The sequence below is a fragment of the Macaca thibetana genome, chromosome 17 (genome assembly GCF_024542745.1).
Source record: "Macaca thibetana thibetana isolate TM-01 chromosome 17, ASM2454274v1, whole genome shotgun sequence".
NCBI classification, from domain to species: domain Eukaryota; kingdom Metazoa; phylum Chordata; class Mammalia; order Primates; family Cercopithecidae; genus Macaca; species Macaca thibetana.
Window position 1 is genome coordinate 59,300,881 of NC_065594.1, and position 17,499 is coordinate 59,318,379.

Genomic DNA, 17,499 nt, shown 5'->3' on the forward strand with positions numbered 1-17,499 from the left:
TTATTTGGTGATTAAATAAGAGTTGTTTACTTTTAAGTTTTTGCTTTCAAAGGGTTCTACCACTTCACTGGCCCGTACCTCTTAGCCATCAGACTAATTGTTGTTACTCAAAGAAAAATGCACACTTCCATTTTTCCTGATGCTTATCCCTCCATCTAAAATACCTCTCAATTATATTCCCAGCTCCAGTTCTAGATTATGAAAGCTATCTTATTGCTCAGGGCCCAGTTCCACTGTCAATACCTCCTTTAAAATTTTCCGGGATGGAAACAATCACTCCTTCCTCTGAGTTTCCAGAGCATGTTGTTCAAATCTTTATTCAGCATTATCAGTCTGACTTTTATTGTAACTAGTTTCTTATGTGTCTGCCACCACCCCCCTTTTCAGATTATAAGCTCCTTGATGATAGATAGGGACCGTGTCTTATTCATTTTTGTGCCTATGACAGTTATCTACCATATAACAGGCATTCATTCTAATGACTAAAATGATATATGAATTAAAATAAAGGAAAGTTGAAATGTTAATAAAGCAACTGAGAATAGATTACCCTAAAACTTAAGATATTACAAGATTTCCTGTGGATAAAAAGCTAATGAATAATTATTGTCTCTAAGGGTAAATAAAAATGGAGTATATATATGATTTTCATATATTCTTTTTGGATTAGCAATCCACAGTTCTTCTCATTATCCAGAAAATTTAAAGTTGTTTGCATTTATCTGATATCCCCTGCCTGGACTATGGGTCAGGAATAAAAGTTTTATGTTAAAATCACAGCCACAAAAATCACATTTTATATAAAAGCTACGAACGATTAAGGGTAAAAATAAGTGGAAAAAAAAAATAACATACTTCTTCTTCATCAGGCTCAACTTCTTCTGTTTCAACAGCTGAAATATTAGTTACTGGTTTATTCCATGCCAGTTTTAGATCTTGCCCTTTGAAACGAGCTCCATGAACTGCAGCCTAAAACGATTAAAAATATTGGAATATAAGACATTAAAAATTTCTGAAGAAAAAAATAAATTTCATAATGCCTAACATTAAAATTAAAATAGTTAAAGACAACTGAAGATGGCTATCTACCTGTTTGCTTTTTATTTACTATTCAATTTACTATTACAATTTACACTTTACTTTTTATGGTTATTTACTCCAACAATCAGACTAGTAATAGCAAATCCCTTTAAAAAGAAAATAACGATAATACCTCATAATAAAATAGAGCTATTTCACTACTGGCCAATATTTGACTAAAACAAATATGTCTACATGTTTATAACACAATGACGATTGCTATTTAAGATGACAATCCCAAGGTACTTCAAGATCCTAGTTTTAGTGTCTGAATCAATGTCTAAATTAGGATCAATATGCTAAATATATATTATTTCATTTTAATTACTGTTCATTTACAAATGGTATATAGTAATTATTAATCTTTAATAAATAATATTTTGCATGTGTACATTATTTTCAAATTATATCAAATGACCAACTACCATGAAATGTTTATTGTAAAACTAATATGAAATGTAAGTGTCTCCATGAAAGGAAAAAAAAACCCTCTGAACTTTTCCATTGAAAAAGTTTTTCCTACTAAGCTTTCATAACTGAATATAAAACATGAACTTACAAAACAGTCATGTCTAAGTACTTGCTATACCAAGTGGCTGGTTTGGAAACTGCATTCAAATTAGAGTAATATGAACTAAGGTAAATCCACTGTTAGCAACATACTGCAAATAACTTATACTCACATGAGATTTATAATACAATCTCAAAGTACAGCATAATATGAAATGTAGAAGCAATGACATATTCAATGATATTTGACATAAGTTGTGTGGTATTAAAATCCCCAGGTATAAATTTTAAATCTACACATATAGATTTATGATAAATTTAAAAGATTTCATGCCTATTAAAACGCTGCTCAGGAGTATTTTTGTCACAATGTCATACAACTAGAATTTTTTTAAAAAGTACTTACATATATTTCAATTCCAGGATAAGTTGCAATTTTTTGAAGCTATCACTATTACATAAAAATGTTTCATATTACTATAAGGAATTCCAACTGTTTAATGCAAAATACCTACTCATAAAACTCATCCTTACATTCAGCTAAAAAAATTCACCTAAAAAGCAAAGAGTTACTGACATTTAAAAAAATAAGTTATTGACAAAAATTTCCGATGATCTAACTTTACACATCTCTATATTCAGCACAAAGCTCCTCAAATCTATAAGATGAGCCTAAAACTTTCTAAAGTTTCAACTTTAATTACAAGAGGATTTTCAAAGTTTTTATTAACATTGCTCCATTACAAACTTGAGAATCAGGCTGTGTAAATTTTTGAAAGAACTGAGTTTTTGCTTTCTGAAGATGTAAATTTACTCAGGAAAACTAAGAACTTCTGATGTTATAAGAAACATACTCCATAATTATACTTTCATTTTGATAAAACTATGTTTTTATATTAGAAAAGTTCAAGAAACCAATATTTCAGGTAAGTACAACATAAAATTTTTAAAGTTTAAACAATTCCTTCTGCAAACCACCCATTTTATTTTTTACAAAGATTCAAAATTTCAGGCCACATAATGTAAAAAAGCACAGTTCATGATTATCCCTAGCCCTAAAAGATAATCACTATTCTGTGAGGAATTCGGAGTCAAATCCTACATATATTTTTCTATACACATACTAAAAACTTCTGTATACAAATATGTATGATATATATATGGGAACATACTAGTTTATAACTTCATGGTTAAATTATTAACTCAATTCTTTTTATAAATATCTCTCAATGTCCATACCAATAAATCTGTCACTTTTCTTGAATGGCCATATATAGTATATATTTAGCATAACTAAAGCAATTTCTACAGATATGAACAATCTTGTGTATTTGTGCATCTTGTGTGACTTTCTATTAGAAGCTAAATGTTTCTTGACTTTTTTCACAATCTGTGCTGCTTGCATTTTTCTAATTGAATGAAATTTGGTGATATTTTGGGCAAAATATTTTCCCCAATTGGACTTTGATTTTATGATGCACTTTTTATTGGACAGAAAGGCGTTATTGTTGTTCGTTTTTGTCATAAACAAGTTTAAAATTTTTCAGGTACTGAAATTTACCAATGTTTTCCTTTATGAATATCGTGCCATACCCTAAAAAGCCCTCTCAATATTATTTTCAAAAAAAAATCCCTAGGTTTTCACTATTTTTTAAAAAAGAATTTTGTAGCATGTATTAAATGTTTTATGTATTAAAAAAAGAAAAAAAAATTCATCCAATTTATATGTATTTGGATATTTAAAAAAGACATAATGCTGTCTTTTTTCCAAACAGCTAGTCAATTGTCCCAACATCATTTACTGAATAACTTGTTTTATTCCTTGACTTAAAACATCTCCTTTGTGATCCATTAAAATCCTCATAAAGTCAGGCACCGCAGAACAATGTTTTGGTCAACAATGACTATATACCACAGTGGTCCCCTAAGATTTTAATAAACCTGAAAAATTCCTATTGCTTAGTGACCTTGTAACTATCATAATACCTTGTTCACACGGTGATATTGGTGTAAACAAACTGATTGTGCTGCCAGTCCAGTCATATAAAAGTATGGCACGCACAATTATGTACAGCATAATACTTGAATATGGATGGCAAATGACTGTTACTGGTTTATGTATTTACTATACTCTTTATCGTTATTTTACAGTGTACTCATTTTTTTTTTTAAATTAATTATAAAACAGTCTCAGGCGGGTTCCTCAGGAGGTATTTCAGAAGAAGGAATTGTTATCGTAGGCCATTGCCTATGATACACACATTGCCTATGACAACTGTGTGTGTGTTACTGTCCCTCAAAACTTTCCAGTGGAACAAGACGTAAAGGTAGAAAACAGTGATACTGATGATTCTGACCCTGTTTAGGCACAGGCTAATGTACGTGCTTGTGTCTTAGTTTTTAATTAAAAACTTTAAAAAGTAAAACATTAAAAAAAAGTTAAAAATAGACAAAAGCTTATTGAATAAGAATATAAAGAAAGAAAATATTTTTGTACAGCCGTGCAGCGTGTCTGTGTTTTATGCTAAGTAGTGTTACAAGAGTCAAAAAGTCTAAAAATCGTAAAGTTTAAAAGTAAAGGTTATAGCAAACTAAGGTTAATTTATTATTAAAGAAAGATAAAATGTTTCTATAAACTTAGTATAGCCTAACTGTGCAGTGTTTATAAGGTCTAAAGTACAAGTTTATAAAATAGGATAGTAATGTCCTAGGCCTTTACATTCACTCACTAGCTCACCCACAGCAATTTCTAGTCCTGCAAACGCCATTCATGGTAAGTACCCCATACAGGTATACTATGTTTTATCTTTTATACGCTATTTTTACTGTATCTTTTCTATGTTTAGATATGTTTACCTACACAAATACTTACCATTGTGTTACAACTGCCTCAGTATTCAGTATAGTTAACACAATGCCACAGTTTCGTAGCCTAAGACCAACAGGCTATACCATATAGTGTAGGTGTGTAGTAGGTTATATCATTTTAGATTGTGCAAATACACTCTGTGATGTGTGCACAATGAAATTGTCTAACAACACATTTTTCAGGTCATATCCCTCTTAAGTGGCACATGACTGTATAAACTTAGGTCTATTTCTGAACTGTATTGTATTGTATTAATCTGCTTTGTACTGCTTTTTAACAGTACAAACAGGACAGGCGCGGTGGCTCAAGCCTGTAATCCCACCACTTTGGGAGGCCAGACAGGCGGATCACGAGGTCAGGAGATCGAGACCATCCTGGCTAAGACGGTGAAACCCCGTCTCTACTAAAAATTACAAAAAAAAACTAGCTGGGCATGGTGGCAAGTGCCTGTAGTCCCAGCTACTCCGGAGGCTGAGGCAGGAGAAGGGCCTAAACCCGGGAGGCGGAGCTTGCAGTGAGCTGAGATCCGGCCACTGCACTCCAGCCTGGGCGACAGAGCAAGACTCTGTCTCAAAAATAAATAAATAAATAAATAAATAAAACAGTACAAATAATATAAATAATTTTCTAAAGTATGCTATGGCGGTGCTTCAAGAGTTACGCATGTACTTTAAAATTTCATTAAAATATATTTTTAAAAGTCAACTGTATAGCCATTTATAAAATGTTAAGGAACACCATGTTTAAACGTGCTCTACAGGATGCCTACTTGAGCAAGGAGGTAGTGGTCAAAAAAGGTGAAAGTGGAGCTACAGATACAAATCCACAAAATATGAAAGGGGGGAAATAGTATCGGATGAAGATAAAATTTGCCTCCCAATGCAAATGTAGCTGATAATCTAGATTAAAAAGATAACTTTTGAAAAAACTACCAAAGTACTAAACTAAAGTCAGAAGAGATAAACCTAAACCAATCATTTCTACAGAACAGCCTGTAAAGACACGTTTAACCATTAGATGCTGATAGTTTCACAAATGAATTCTATTAAAATTTTAAAAAATGTATTTCCAATGCAACTTATCTCAGAAAGCAAAGAAAAATGGAAACTTTCCAATGACAACTAACAGAGATACCTGACAAAAATATCCCTCCCAAAATTTACAAACCAATCTTACTTTTGAAAATAATTTTAAAAAGTAAAAAGAAAAAAAGAAAAAGAAGAGTTTAGTGATTTTTAAAAATACAATACTATGGGATTTAAAGTAGGAGAGAATGATTAGAAGCAGTACAATGAAATAAGGCGAAAAAAAAATTCATTGTTATATAAACATCAAAAGGCATTATAAAAATCCATTTCTAGCCTGGGCGTAGTGACAGAAACCTGTAATTCTAGCACTTTGTGAAGCTCGGACAGGCAGAGTGGTTGAGCTCAGGAGTTCAAGACCAGCCTGGGCAACATGGTGAGACCCCAATCTCTACAAAAAATACAAAAATTAGCCAACCGTGGTGGCGTGTGCCTATAGTCCCAGCTACTTGGGAGACTGAGGTGGGAGGATCACCTGAGCTCAGGACATCAAGGCTGCAGTGAGCTGTGATCATACCACTGGACTCTAGCCTGGGTGACAGAATGAGAACCTGTCTCAAAAAAAAAAAAAAAAAAAAAAAAAAAAAATCCATTTCTGATCAAAAATCTTAACAGCTCTTAATGAAACAGAGTCATTTGTATTCTACCTTAAGACAAAAAGCCAGCATCACACATAATACTGAAAATACTAGAAGCATTTTCATTCCGCAAAAAAGTCAGTCACTATTATTACTGTTTTTAACATTTTTCTAAAGGTAAACAATGAAATAACAAAGTAGTAAGTGTAGAAATGTGAAAGGTAAAACTATCATTTTTAACCAATGATAAATTGGATGAAACCCAAAAAACCCGAGAGCAAAATTAAAATCATCAAATAGTTTGATAAGATGGCAGTTACATATTTAATAAAAAAAGATGAACAGTCTTCCTACATTTGAAGAACCAGTAGAAAATATTATGGAACAAAACATATCATTTAAAATAGCAATAAAAAGATGAATTATTATGGGGAAATTTATAAGCAATATATGTTGTCTATATACAGAAACTATAAGCAGGGAGGGTGGGAGACAGATGAGGGTTGAAAAATTACCTAATGGGTACAATGCTCACTATTTGGGTAATGGGTATACTAGAACCCCAAACCCTACCAGTATGCAATATACTCATTAACAAATGTGCACATGTACTCCCTGAATCTAAAACTTAAATTAATTTTTAAGAAAACCTGGCTGGGTACGGTGGCTCAAGCCTGTAATCCCAGCACTTTGGGAGGCCGAGATGGGCAGATCACGAGGTCAGGAGATCGAGACCATCCTGGCTAACATGGTGAAACCCTGTCTCTACTAAAAAATACAAAAAACTAGCCGGGCGTGGTGGCAGGCGCCTGTAGTCCCAGCTACTCGGGAGGCTGAGGCAGGAGAACGGCATAAACCCGGGAGGCGGAGCTTGCAGTGAGCTGAGATCCGGCCACTGCACTCCAGCCTGGGCGACAGAGCGAGACTCCATCTCAAAAAATAAAAATAAAAATTATAAATAAATAAATAAAAAAGAAAACCTTAACATCAGTAAGTAATATACACTGGCTATATTAAAAAAATTAAAATGCTCTTACAATGTAAAAAGTACTGAGAACTTGAAAGACAATGAGCTTTCAGAGGAAGGTTTGGTATTTGAGGAAAATTTAGTATTACTATGTTCATTCTCCCATAACTTAGTCTATCCTTTGAAAGTTTATTCAAAAGTTTACACAGAAAATAAACACTTAAAACATACCAGCAAGAGTCTGAAAGTGAGTAATAATTGGGTGTGAGAGGGAATCCAAACAACTGCCCTGACAAACTACTGAGATATATGAGAAAGCTAGTTTAATTAAAACAGTGAGAAACAGGCACATGAAGAGAAAACTTATCAGTGGAAGAGTCTGGAACACCCAAATAAACATACCGGAAATTTATATATTTCACATAAGCTTGGAAAAACTAGACTTAACTAATGAACCCAATAGGCCTCCTATTGCACTCCTTAGACCAAATAAGTTCCATGTAAATTTTTTAAAAAGTGAATGTAAAGTCTTCAAAGAAAAAAAAAACCTATTAAGAGTACTAGAAAAAACAAGGGAAAATGTTTATCATCTCAGATTGGTGAAAGCCTTTCAAATTATAAAAAAAGATTAACCGACAATTAACTCTTATTGTGGAAAATACAGCATAAATGAAAATTCATAAAAATATAACCTATGAGCTAATTTCCAAATATACAAAGAGCTCCTGCATCAAGAAAAAAAAAAAAAAAAAAAAAAAAAAAGAATAGACTACTCAGCAATATAATAGAATGGGCAAATGACATTAATAGTTGATAGACATAAAAACAAACAGCATTTAATTAAACGTGAAAATGGCTCAACTACAATCAGAAAAGTGAATTAAAACCTAAATGAGTTGCTATTTCAGTTTGATAAAACTGAAGATAAAACTGATATCCCACTCCGATAAAAATGAGGACAAACTACACATCTATGGATTTTTTTCATAAGAAAAGTAGTAAAACCAGTATGTAGCATGCACACTATGGCAAGAGTGTTGCCCACATCTTTGGTGGGCAAGTAAGTATAACCTGTATGGTGGGCAATCTTCATTAAAATTTAAACATACATATCCTTTCACCCAGCATGTTGGTGTCAGTGAGAAAGGTGGAAAAAAGTAAGACACATTAAGACCCATGAGATTAAGAAAGAACCATATAGTCTAGAATTAACAAGCATCAGAGTAAATTCTGAATTTATCTTTATCTACTTGCATGTGTGTATATATGTGTATGTATTAAAAACTTTATAGCCCAAATTAAATCCAAAGTATCAGTATGAGCTCTAAATTTATTTCATCTTTATACATGTGTATATATGTGCATATATATATATATATATATATGGTTTTTTTTTCACTCCCAGCTCTGACAACTGAGAAGGATTAGTGACAGTAACATACTTAATAGTAATGCATACCCCTAGTACCCAGACTAGTGTCTAAATACCTTTGCCTAATAAATAAACCAAAGCTCTTTAGAGAAAGGGTCAATTCCAGGTCTGGAAGAGACAGTGTTTAAAATGAACCTAGAACACCTATTCATACCAGAAGGAACAAAACTATCACAGACCACTCGGGTCCTGTCAAAAGAACTCAGGAGCCAACCTGTAGTCTCCTGGCCAAAGATGGAATAACTTTAACATTAATAACTGACAGCAATGGATTTGTACCCATAAAATATTTATGAATTTATGACTGCATAACACCAATCAAGCTATATCAAAATATGAACCTCATTTAGATCCTAATTTTTAAAAAGTAAACTTACAAGAAATTAGACAAATGTCAACCCTGACTGGATATTTGATATTTAGAAATATAATTTTTAGGTGTGATAGTAGTACTGTATTTTTTTAAGGCTCTATCATTCGAAGAGCCAACCTACGTGAAAAACTAAATGAAAAAAGAAGGAATTGAACCTCCAGAAACTGGTTCCATCATTTAAGGTTCTATCATCTAAAATGTTTACAGATGAAATGATACAATGACTGTGAATAGCTCCAAAATAAGGAGTGGGCAAGTTGTAGTGAGTGAAATATAGACGAAATAAGATTGGCCCTAAGTGGATAATTGCTGAAGCTCAATGATGGGCATGTGGGAATACATTTTACGATTCTGATTTCTATACTATAAAATGTACAAAAAAATTGACTTTTAAAGTTGAAATATTTTATTTAGAGGCTTCTCTCTAGTCTTTTGACTACTCTTACACACATTCATTCAAAGCTTACAGCAAATTAAGGAAAACAGGCATATACACAACAGAAAGCAAAAAGGTTAAAGATCTAACAAAGGAGGAAAAAACTATGAAAAGTAATTGTGGATTCCACATCTTACATGGAAAATGTTCTGGAAATAATTAAATTTGGAAAAATGTTGGGTGAAACAAAATTAAACAGGTTTGTTTACCTCTGGACTTAGTTCATTTAGACTACACTTCTAAATGGAATATAAAAATGCAGCCTTTCACAAACTTATGTGACAAGAGAATCCTTTGTTAGGGGATCTCTTGCAGAAACAGTGTTTTGCAAAAACTATGGAGAAAAGTGACTTGAGATATAGATAATCACCAAAGAGTAAATTGCAATCCTACGGTTCCTTACATTTTTAGTAACGATAATATAACTAATATATAAAAGAAGTCTAAAAGCAAGTTTATTAATATTTGTAATGCTATAGAATGTTAAAGCATGAGTTATGAATACAAATACTTATAATTATATAATATATATGACCACGAATTTTTTAAAACATGCAAAATGTAATTTTTAGAAGCTACAAAGAAAAGACGTCCAGTTCTTTAACTCCTGTGTTCAATGCACATGGCTACTTTCCCACAAGCTTCACACCTCAAGTTACTAATTCTGGTAGCACAGTGCCCATCACATAGCAGCACTTAATAACTATTAAGTATCAGTCAAAACACACACACAAAAACTCTGCTATGCACATAATTTGACTTCTTTTGGTTGAATCCATTTACTAAAACATGATTCTCTTTCCCCCTATTTTTTGCTAAGATAGGGTCTGGCTCTGTCGCCCAGGCTGGAGCACAGTGGCATGATCTCAGCTCACCACAACCTCTGCCTCCTGGGCTCAGGTGATCCTCCCACCTCAGCCTCGCAAACAGCTGGGACTGCAGGTGCGTACCACCACACCTGGCTAATTTTTTGGTAGAGATGGGGTTTCTCCATGTTGCCAAGGCTGGTCTCGAACTCCTGGACTCGAGACCAACCCCACCTGGCCTCCCAAAGTGGTGGTATTACAGGTGTGAGCCACTGCGCCTGGCCCCTCTTTCCTTTTGATATAAAAAATTGCACCTCTCGGCTGGGCACAGTGGCTCACGCCTGTAACCCCAGCACTTTGGGAGGCCGAGGTGGGTGGATCATGAGGTCAGGAGATCAAGACCATCCTGGCTAACATGGTGAAACCCCGTGTCTACTAAAAACACACACACACACACACAAATCAGCCAGGCATGGTGGTAGGTGCCTGCAGTCCCACCTACTGGGGAGGCTGAGGCAGGAGGATGGCATGAACCCGGGAGGCAGAGCTTGCAGTGAGCAAGAGTTTGCAGTGAGATCTCACCACTGCACTCCAGCCTGGGCGACAGACAAAAAAAAAAAAAAAAAAAAAAATTGTACTTCTCTGAGTTTGGGACTATAGGTTTCATCTTTGGTCTGATTATTCTAAAACAGCAACTTAATTATTCCTATTCTCAACAGGATCTAGGGCTCCTACAAAGGTACAGTAACAATTCAGGGCAGAAAAGATAATATTCTCATCAGGTCATGGAAGAGACTGTTTCTTTATTCTTGTCTGAGTACTTATCCGACTTTAGTACTCTGGCATGCTGATATACAAAAAAATAGAAAATAAGGTAATAGGAACCATCTTCTAGGTAACAAGACAGAGTCAAACCATAAACCATCTTAACCTAAAGCTAGAAGGGTTCTGCTTATAGTCTTTAAAATGCTTCAATATTTTTCCTGAGGAAAATTTCTCACTTTTCAGTTATATATGAATGTCTCGATTACCTTATTTATTCCTGTACTTTCACCTTGAAATACTATGCATCTATTGGTTATAGAAAATAAATTCATTCACTCATCTAGGACAATGGTCCAGAAAATAAGAACAATGTAATATTTGAAAGTAAACATTGGCAAGAGTTGACAATTTTTCCTTGGGAAGTCTATCTTTTATTGCGAGTTTATGTTCTCCTACATTTTCAGTGTTAAAATTTCCTTTATTTTATATAACAATGGTGACAGTACATGACAATCTTTTTGTATTTTTAAAGTATTCTTCCCTGGCAAAATAAAAAATTGCCACCTCTATGACAAACACACAAATTTTTAAATTCCTAAACTTTACTGTTCCCTGAAATCCAAAAGTTTGAAGACCACTGCTCTATATGTATCCTGCTTGTATAAGATAAGCTTCAACTTAATTTTCTATTCTTTCCAACACTACAAAATTTTAAGAAACTTTCTGGTTTAAGGTTATGTTTATAGTTTAACAATTTTTATAACTAAAAATCTAAACATTTATCATAGCAGTGGTCATTACTCTTTTTAGTCTATTAAGTAAATCCAACTAAAGCTATTTCCTCTAAATAGGTAATTCTCATTAGACCTAATTTGACCTTAGTTATTCTGTCACTTATTCAACCTTCCTGTAATTCAGTGTTAAAGTCTTCCTTATACATTAATCCCTGGTATTTTTGATTGCTATTCATTTTGAAAAATACATTGTATAAACATCTAAGGTACAAAAAGCAAGACCCAAGAAAGAAGGTATGTGTCAACAGGTCTCAGCCTATATTTCTCAGCCATGTAAGCAAGCAAGGGAAGTAGTACATATTTAAAGTTCTTACTAAATCCACAAATTTGGCAATATTTTAACCATTTGTACGTAATAACTATCATTGTTTTACAATACCACTGTTCCCTAGAAAATACATAGAACATAACTACCTATCTAGCAATAGACTAAAAATTGTCAACTGAAGCCACCACTGAAAGGAAGTTTATTCTACACTTGCACTTAACAATACCCTGGAGAGAACATTTAATCAAAGATATACCCTTTTCAATATAACATACACACATATAAGAGTTTTAAAATCTCATCAATTTTAAATTACTTTTTACTTTCACAAAAGATCATTAAAGAAATGATTATTCAAAACTAGCTTTAAAAAGAGAACACCCTAAGATCAGGAATTCCTGTTTTATAAAATAGTGTACTACCCCCTACCTTCACCCCCAAAACTAGATTAAGGCTCCAGTTGAATGACTTATCAGACCCATAGTCTTATACTGGTTACAATGCTCCAAAGGCAACTTCTATCAGGTAAGCAATGTACCACTGTGCTGGCAGAGAACATTCACTACAAAGAGGATAAATAAATTTGGAGGTTTTTTCAAAACTTATTTAAGTTGCAATCAATTTAAAACTTGTGAAAAGCATCCCACTCTTTCATTTGGAAAACTATTTCATCCCTGAAACAATGGCAAGGACAAAACAGTGACATTGTCTTCTCTATAATTCCTGAAGAAAGAACACACAGGGCAAAAAAGGCTCCTATGAATCCCCCACACCTCACTCCCATTTTCCTTTTTTTAAATCTTTGGAACCCAAATGAAAGACAAGGTTGCATATATTCCAGTCAGTCCTTGGAAAGACAATTCAAGATTGATGGTTTAAGGTAACCTTACTAAAAGTACCCTCAAAGTTAGAGGTATATACCATGTCTTAGGCAAAAAGTCACAGAAGTCTAGTTGGGGCTAAGCTGAACTAGGGACACTTCTTTTAGAGTTCACCCTGATGAGACCAGAAAGCAGCAGATGAGGAATGGTTAAGATGGGTAGACATTAGAACTGCTTGTACCTTATCCCTCACCACTCATTCGGCCAAAGCAGATCCTGTTTTGGGTCAGCTGAAAAAAAAGAATAATGGGTAGTGGGGTGGCCCTATCTACTATGAAAAAGAAAGAAAGGAGAATCCCTGGTATCTCATGACAACACAATTTGACATTCCACTTGGTGACTAAATACGTATTTTAATTGTATTACGTTATACACAGAATTGCTTAACTGCATTAGGACATTCTTTGAGGGCATGAATTCCACTTCAGGTGTTCTACCTATTATCAAAGCATATTATCTAGTAAGTTAAAAACAATTCATTTATATTAAAACTTAAAAGTAATACTTATAAATCATTTAAATCTGAATTGATAAATTATTTTGAAAACTTACTGCTTCAGCTTCTGCTCTTGTCTTGAATGTAATTACTGCATGAAGTGAAGAATCATCAATCTGACAATCTTCAATTTCACCATATTGCTTTAAATTAAAAAAAAAGTATTTCCTCCAAATAAATATTTTGAAATATCCAAAAATCCTAATGGTATTAAAAAACATTAAAATACTAATAAATATAACCCATAATACATACCAATTCATAATGGTTAACAGAAAAGTATAGTGAGCAACTTATTTTAGTGTTTGATATTATAAGATAAAAGGTGGTCCTATATTCCAATCTTACTCACAATTCACACTTCCCAGAATTAATAAGACTTATACTCGACTGAAGTATGCTTTAAATGAAGGAAATAATGGTCAAAGCCTGAGCTTTCTTGCTAACTTTCCTCTTATACTCATTAAACCAATCCCAAGATAAACTCTTTCTTAAGCAACATACTGAATCCTCAGAATTTCTATGAGTTTTTGGTATCATTCCCAACAAATGGTGAAAGAAAGAAAAAGAAAATTTAAGTTAACTTCCTCAAAGTTAATTGTTAATTACTGGGACGAGATTACAGTTCTCTTGATTCAAAAGTTTAACATTCTAACTGACCATGGTTTTGCTTACTACACACTCCACTGTACTTTATACTTGTTTAGAACATTTAAACACTAAAAACATTATATTATTCCTGTTTGTGGTTTGTTGGATTTTTTCCCTCATGTGTGGGAGGATTTTTCTACAAACAGCAACCTTTATCCCACAAAATTCTAGTCCTTTATATATCATTACCAATATCTTCCTTCTTACACCCCCAAAGTTTATAACTAATCTCCTTAGATCCACACATATCATAAAAATGTTCTGGAGAGCACAGTAAAGAGAATGTCCTAGAGCCACTAAGATTCTAGCTCTGCCAGTTATTAGCTGTGTAAACAAGTTACTTAACCTCATCATGCATCATTTTCTTCATCTCTAAAATGGGCATAATAAAGGTATCTACCTCTCAGGGTTATCCAAATAACTCATAATGAATTATCATAAGGCACTCAGAGGGCATACCTGACACAAAGTAAGTATTCTACAGGTTTTCAGTTATAATATTTATTACTATTACTACTGGTACTGGAATATACAGCATTTTTGTTAATCACAATTTGTAATAGTTAATGGCCCTTTAATATTACAGATATTAAATAATGTCAATTTTTTTCTTTGACATCCACCATGTGTTCAAATTATAGGTTGAGAGAAAGAAGCTAAACTTCAACTAAACTTAAGACTAATAATTTAAATGTGAACTTTGGAGTGAAATTTGAATGTCCAAATGCATGTCAGAATTTTTATTCAGAGGCTCTGAATACTTCTCCAGCCAAAAGAACTTTAGTCTCACCAAAACATACTCACAACAAACTCACTTTGTCTGTTTGGATTATTTTAGCACATTCGTTGTTAGTTTCCTGATTAGTTGTAAAACTATACACAACATACAAATTATCTGGATCTCCTTTCTCTTGTGGAAGGTGTGGAAGTGGGGTACACAGCAGGGAAGAGTTGGGCAAGATTTATCTCCAAGCTCCTTTCTAGTTCTCTAATTCCTTTCTTTATCCCTTCAAATCCATCAAGAACAGGACTTTAGATTTCTCATTCTTAAATACTAATCATTTTGGTTATTTCTTAAACATAAACAATTTCTGTCAATATCTGCTTATGTCCCGACAAAATATCTGTAACTGCTGCAAGCCTCCAATAACACCTAAGTCTGAATTTTCAAAAGGTTAAATCATTTATGTACCTACCTACTAGCTTACCTATTCTTTAAGATCCAAACTACAGTTTTACTACTTCATGAAACTTTCCTTTATTGTTTTTTCCATCATATGCCAGTGTGATACTTCTCTAAGTTACTAAAGTATTCATAGTGCTTAATAAATTATAATTTCATTATAAATTATGTCTGTAGTTTACTCTGTGTTAAACTGATATATTTAAAAGCCTTGAGGATAAATAACTGATTATTTCCTTCATATCTCCAGAGCAACTACTATTAAATATAATGCTGAGGGTAAAACTGATGCTTAGTAACCAACCTCTGGGATACCACTAAGAATCACAGCATTTGGGATGAAAGGGTCATTCAGCAGGTATAATCTTCATTTTGAACACGAGCCTAATAAATCCCAGGAAGTCCAAGTTAAATAATGGATTAACAGAGACTAGAATCCCATTCTCCCTTCTTGTAGGTCAATCTATTACCATTAGATAAAGTCTTTTTCATTACACCCTGACACAGACTAAGGCAACTTCTAGATCATAGGTCAAAATTTTATCTTGTTTCAATACTGGGTCAGCTAGATCAAGAATACATTTTTAACAAATACAAACCCTATTTTAATTTTTAAAAATCTGGATGGCCCATGCAATATGTTAACTTTTTCTTTAAAAGTAAATATCAAATAAAACTAAACTACAAGTCTTCCCTCTCTGAAATAATAAAGTTTATATTGTTCACTTCACAATACTTCATGGCCTACTAAGTGTAAGAATAGTAATGTCTCTTCTAGATAATTACACAAATCCTACAGTTTGTTTTTAAATTAACAAAAAAATTAAAGATTATTCAAACCCTTTGTTCAGATTAACGAGTTGGAATTACTTATGTCCTTTTCATAACATCCTCTTTAAATATGTCTACTATCCCCAGTGATGATTATCAGTATTTGTTTTGTTGAGCAGTAAGAAAGTACCGCAAAATGAGGAAGAAGATCTTCTCTATCGCTCTCTGTAAATGCAGAAATCTCCAATGCCCTGGGACGGTGATCCACCACAGCATGACCAGGCACACCTCGTCCTCGCCCTCGCCCCCTGCCTCGGCCATGAACTGCACCTCGACCTCTTGAATGAATTCCTCTGCCCCGACCAGATGAAAGAATCCCTCGCTTGGCAGCCTAGAAGAGATCAGACACACAGGTTAAACAATGCTGCGATTACTAACACAAGCCAAGCATTACACTCTGGCAGATAAATAAAACTTTAATGCAATTTGACAATGTATTCAAATGCTCTATAGAAGGATCACATAATTTAAATCGGGATTTTAGTTTGGTGAAAGTAAACGTAGGTGGCTAGTAAATTGAAACAAAAAAATAACACTGAGGCCTTGGAATTACTAACTGTGCCTTTTTCTAAGTTCTTGCTCTCTAAGATATCAGGATATATCACCAAAAGATCAGCAACTCCTGATTTCCAAGTATACAGTGTTAAATGTTACTACAGAAGTCAGGCTAATCAACAGATAAATAATACCTACATTCACAATAAATATTTTTTCCAGTTATGATTTTCAAATACAATGTTTCTATTTGTTTGCCAGTTGACTTCAATAGGTACAGTTATCTCAAATCATTTTAATTACTTATCTCTATCATTATAGAACCATTGTAACATATTGATATTCTACCACATTATTCTGTATGATGACAGCACACCATTCCTTCATTCCACAAATACTTAATGTGCACTTTCTGTGTACAAGTCTTTACTCTCACAAAACTCAAATCCTAAGTGTAAAGAAGCATTAAACAACTAAGTTATGGCCGGGTGCGGTGGCTCATGCCTGTAATCCCAAAACTTTAGGAGGCCGAGGCACGCAGATCCACTGAGGCCACAAGTTCAAGACCAGCCTGACCAACATGGGAAAACCCCATCTCTACAAAAAATACTGAAAATTAGCCAGGCTCAGTGCCTGTAGTCCCAGCTACTCGGGAGGCTGAAGCAGGAGAATCACTTGAACCCGGGAGGCGGAGGTTGCGGTGAGCCGAGATCACGCCACTGCACTCCAGCCTGGGCGACAGAGCAAGACTCCATCTCAAAAAACAACATGAACAACTAAGTTATTTAATTGTATTAATGAGAAGTGACTCAAAAAGTGAAGAAATGCTTTAAGATTTAAAAAGAACTTCAAAGATTTGCAGTGAATAACCCACTAGAATGTATGTCCCCTGAAACTATTTTTTTTTCCATTTTATTCTCTGCTTTATTCCCAGCAGTAGCTGGTGGATTGTATTTAATACTTGTTCAATGAATCAAAGGAGGAGCAAAGAAAAAGGTA

At 33.7% G+C, this 17,499-nt stretch overlaps 1 protein-coding gene across 14 annotated transcripts in view; it reads right to left on the reverse strand.

The window, feature by feature from the left end:
- RBM26 (RNA binding motif protein 26) overlaps window positions 1-17,499 on the reverse strand; it is a 95,112-nt gene that overhangs the window by 9,722 nt on the left and 67,891 nt on the right. For all 14 annotated transcript variants that reach the window (XM_050766640.1, XM_050766639.1, XM_050766645.1 and 11 more), the window contains 3 exons: window positions 16,136-16,336; window positions 13,397-13,483; window positions 856-969 (listed from right to left, as the gene is read on the reverse strand). In XM_050766640.1, the coding sequence (XP_050622597.1) occupies window positions 856-969; window positions 13,397-13,483; window positions 16,136-16,336 (402 nt within the window). The remainder of the gene's footprint in view (window positions 1-855; window positions 970-13,396; window positions 13,484-16,135; window positions 16,337-17,499) is intronic.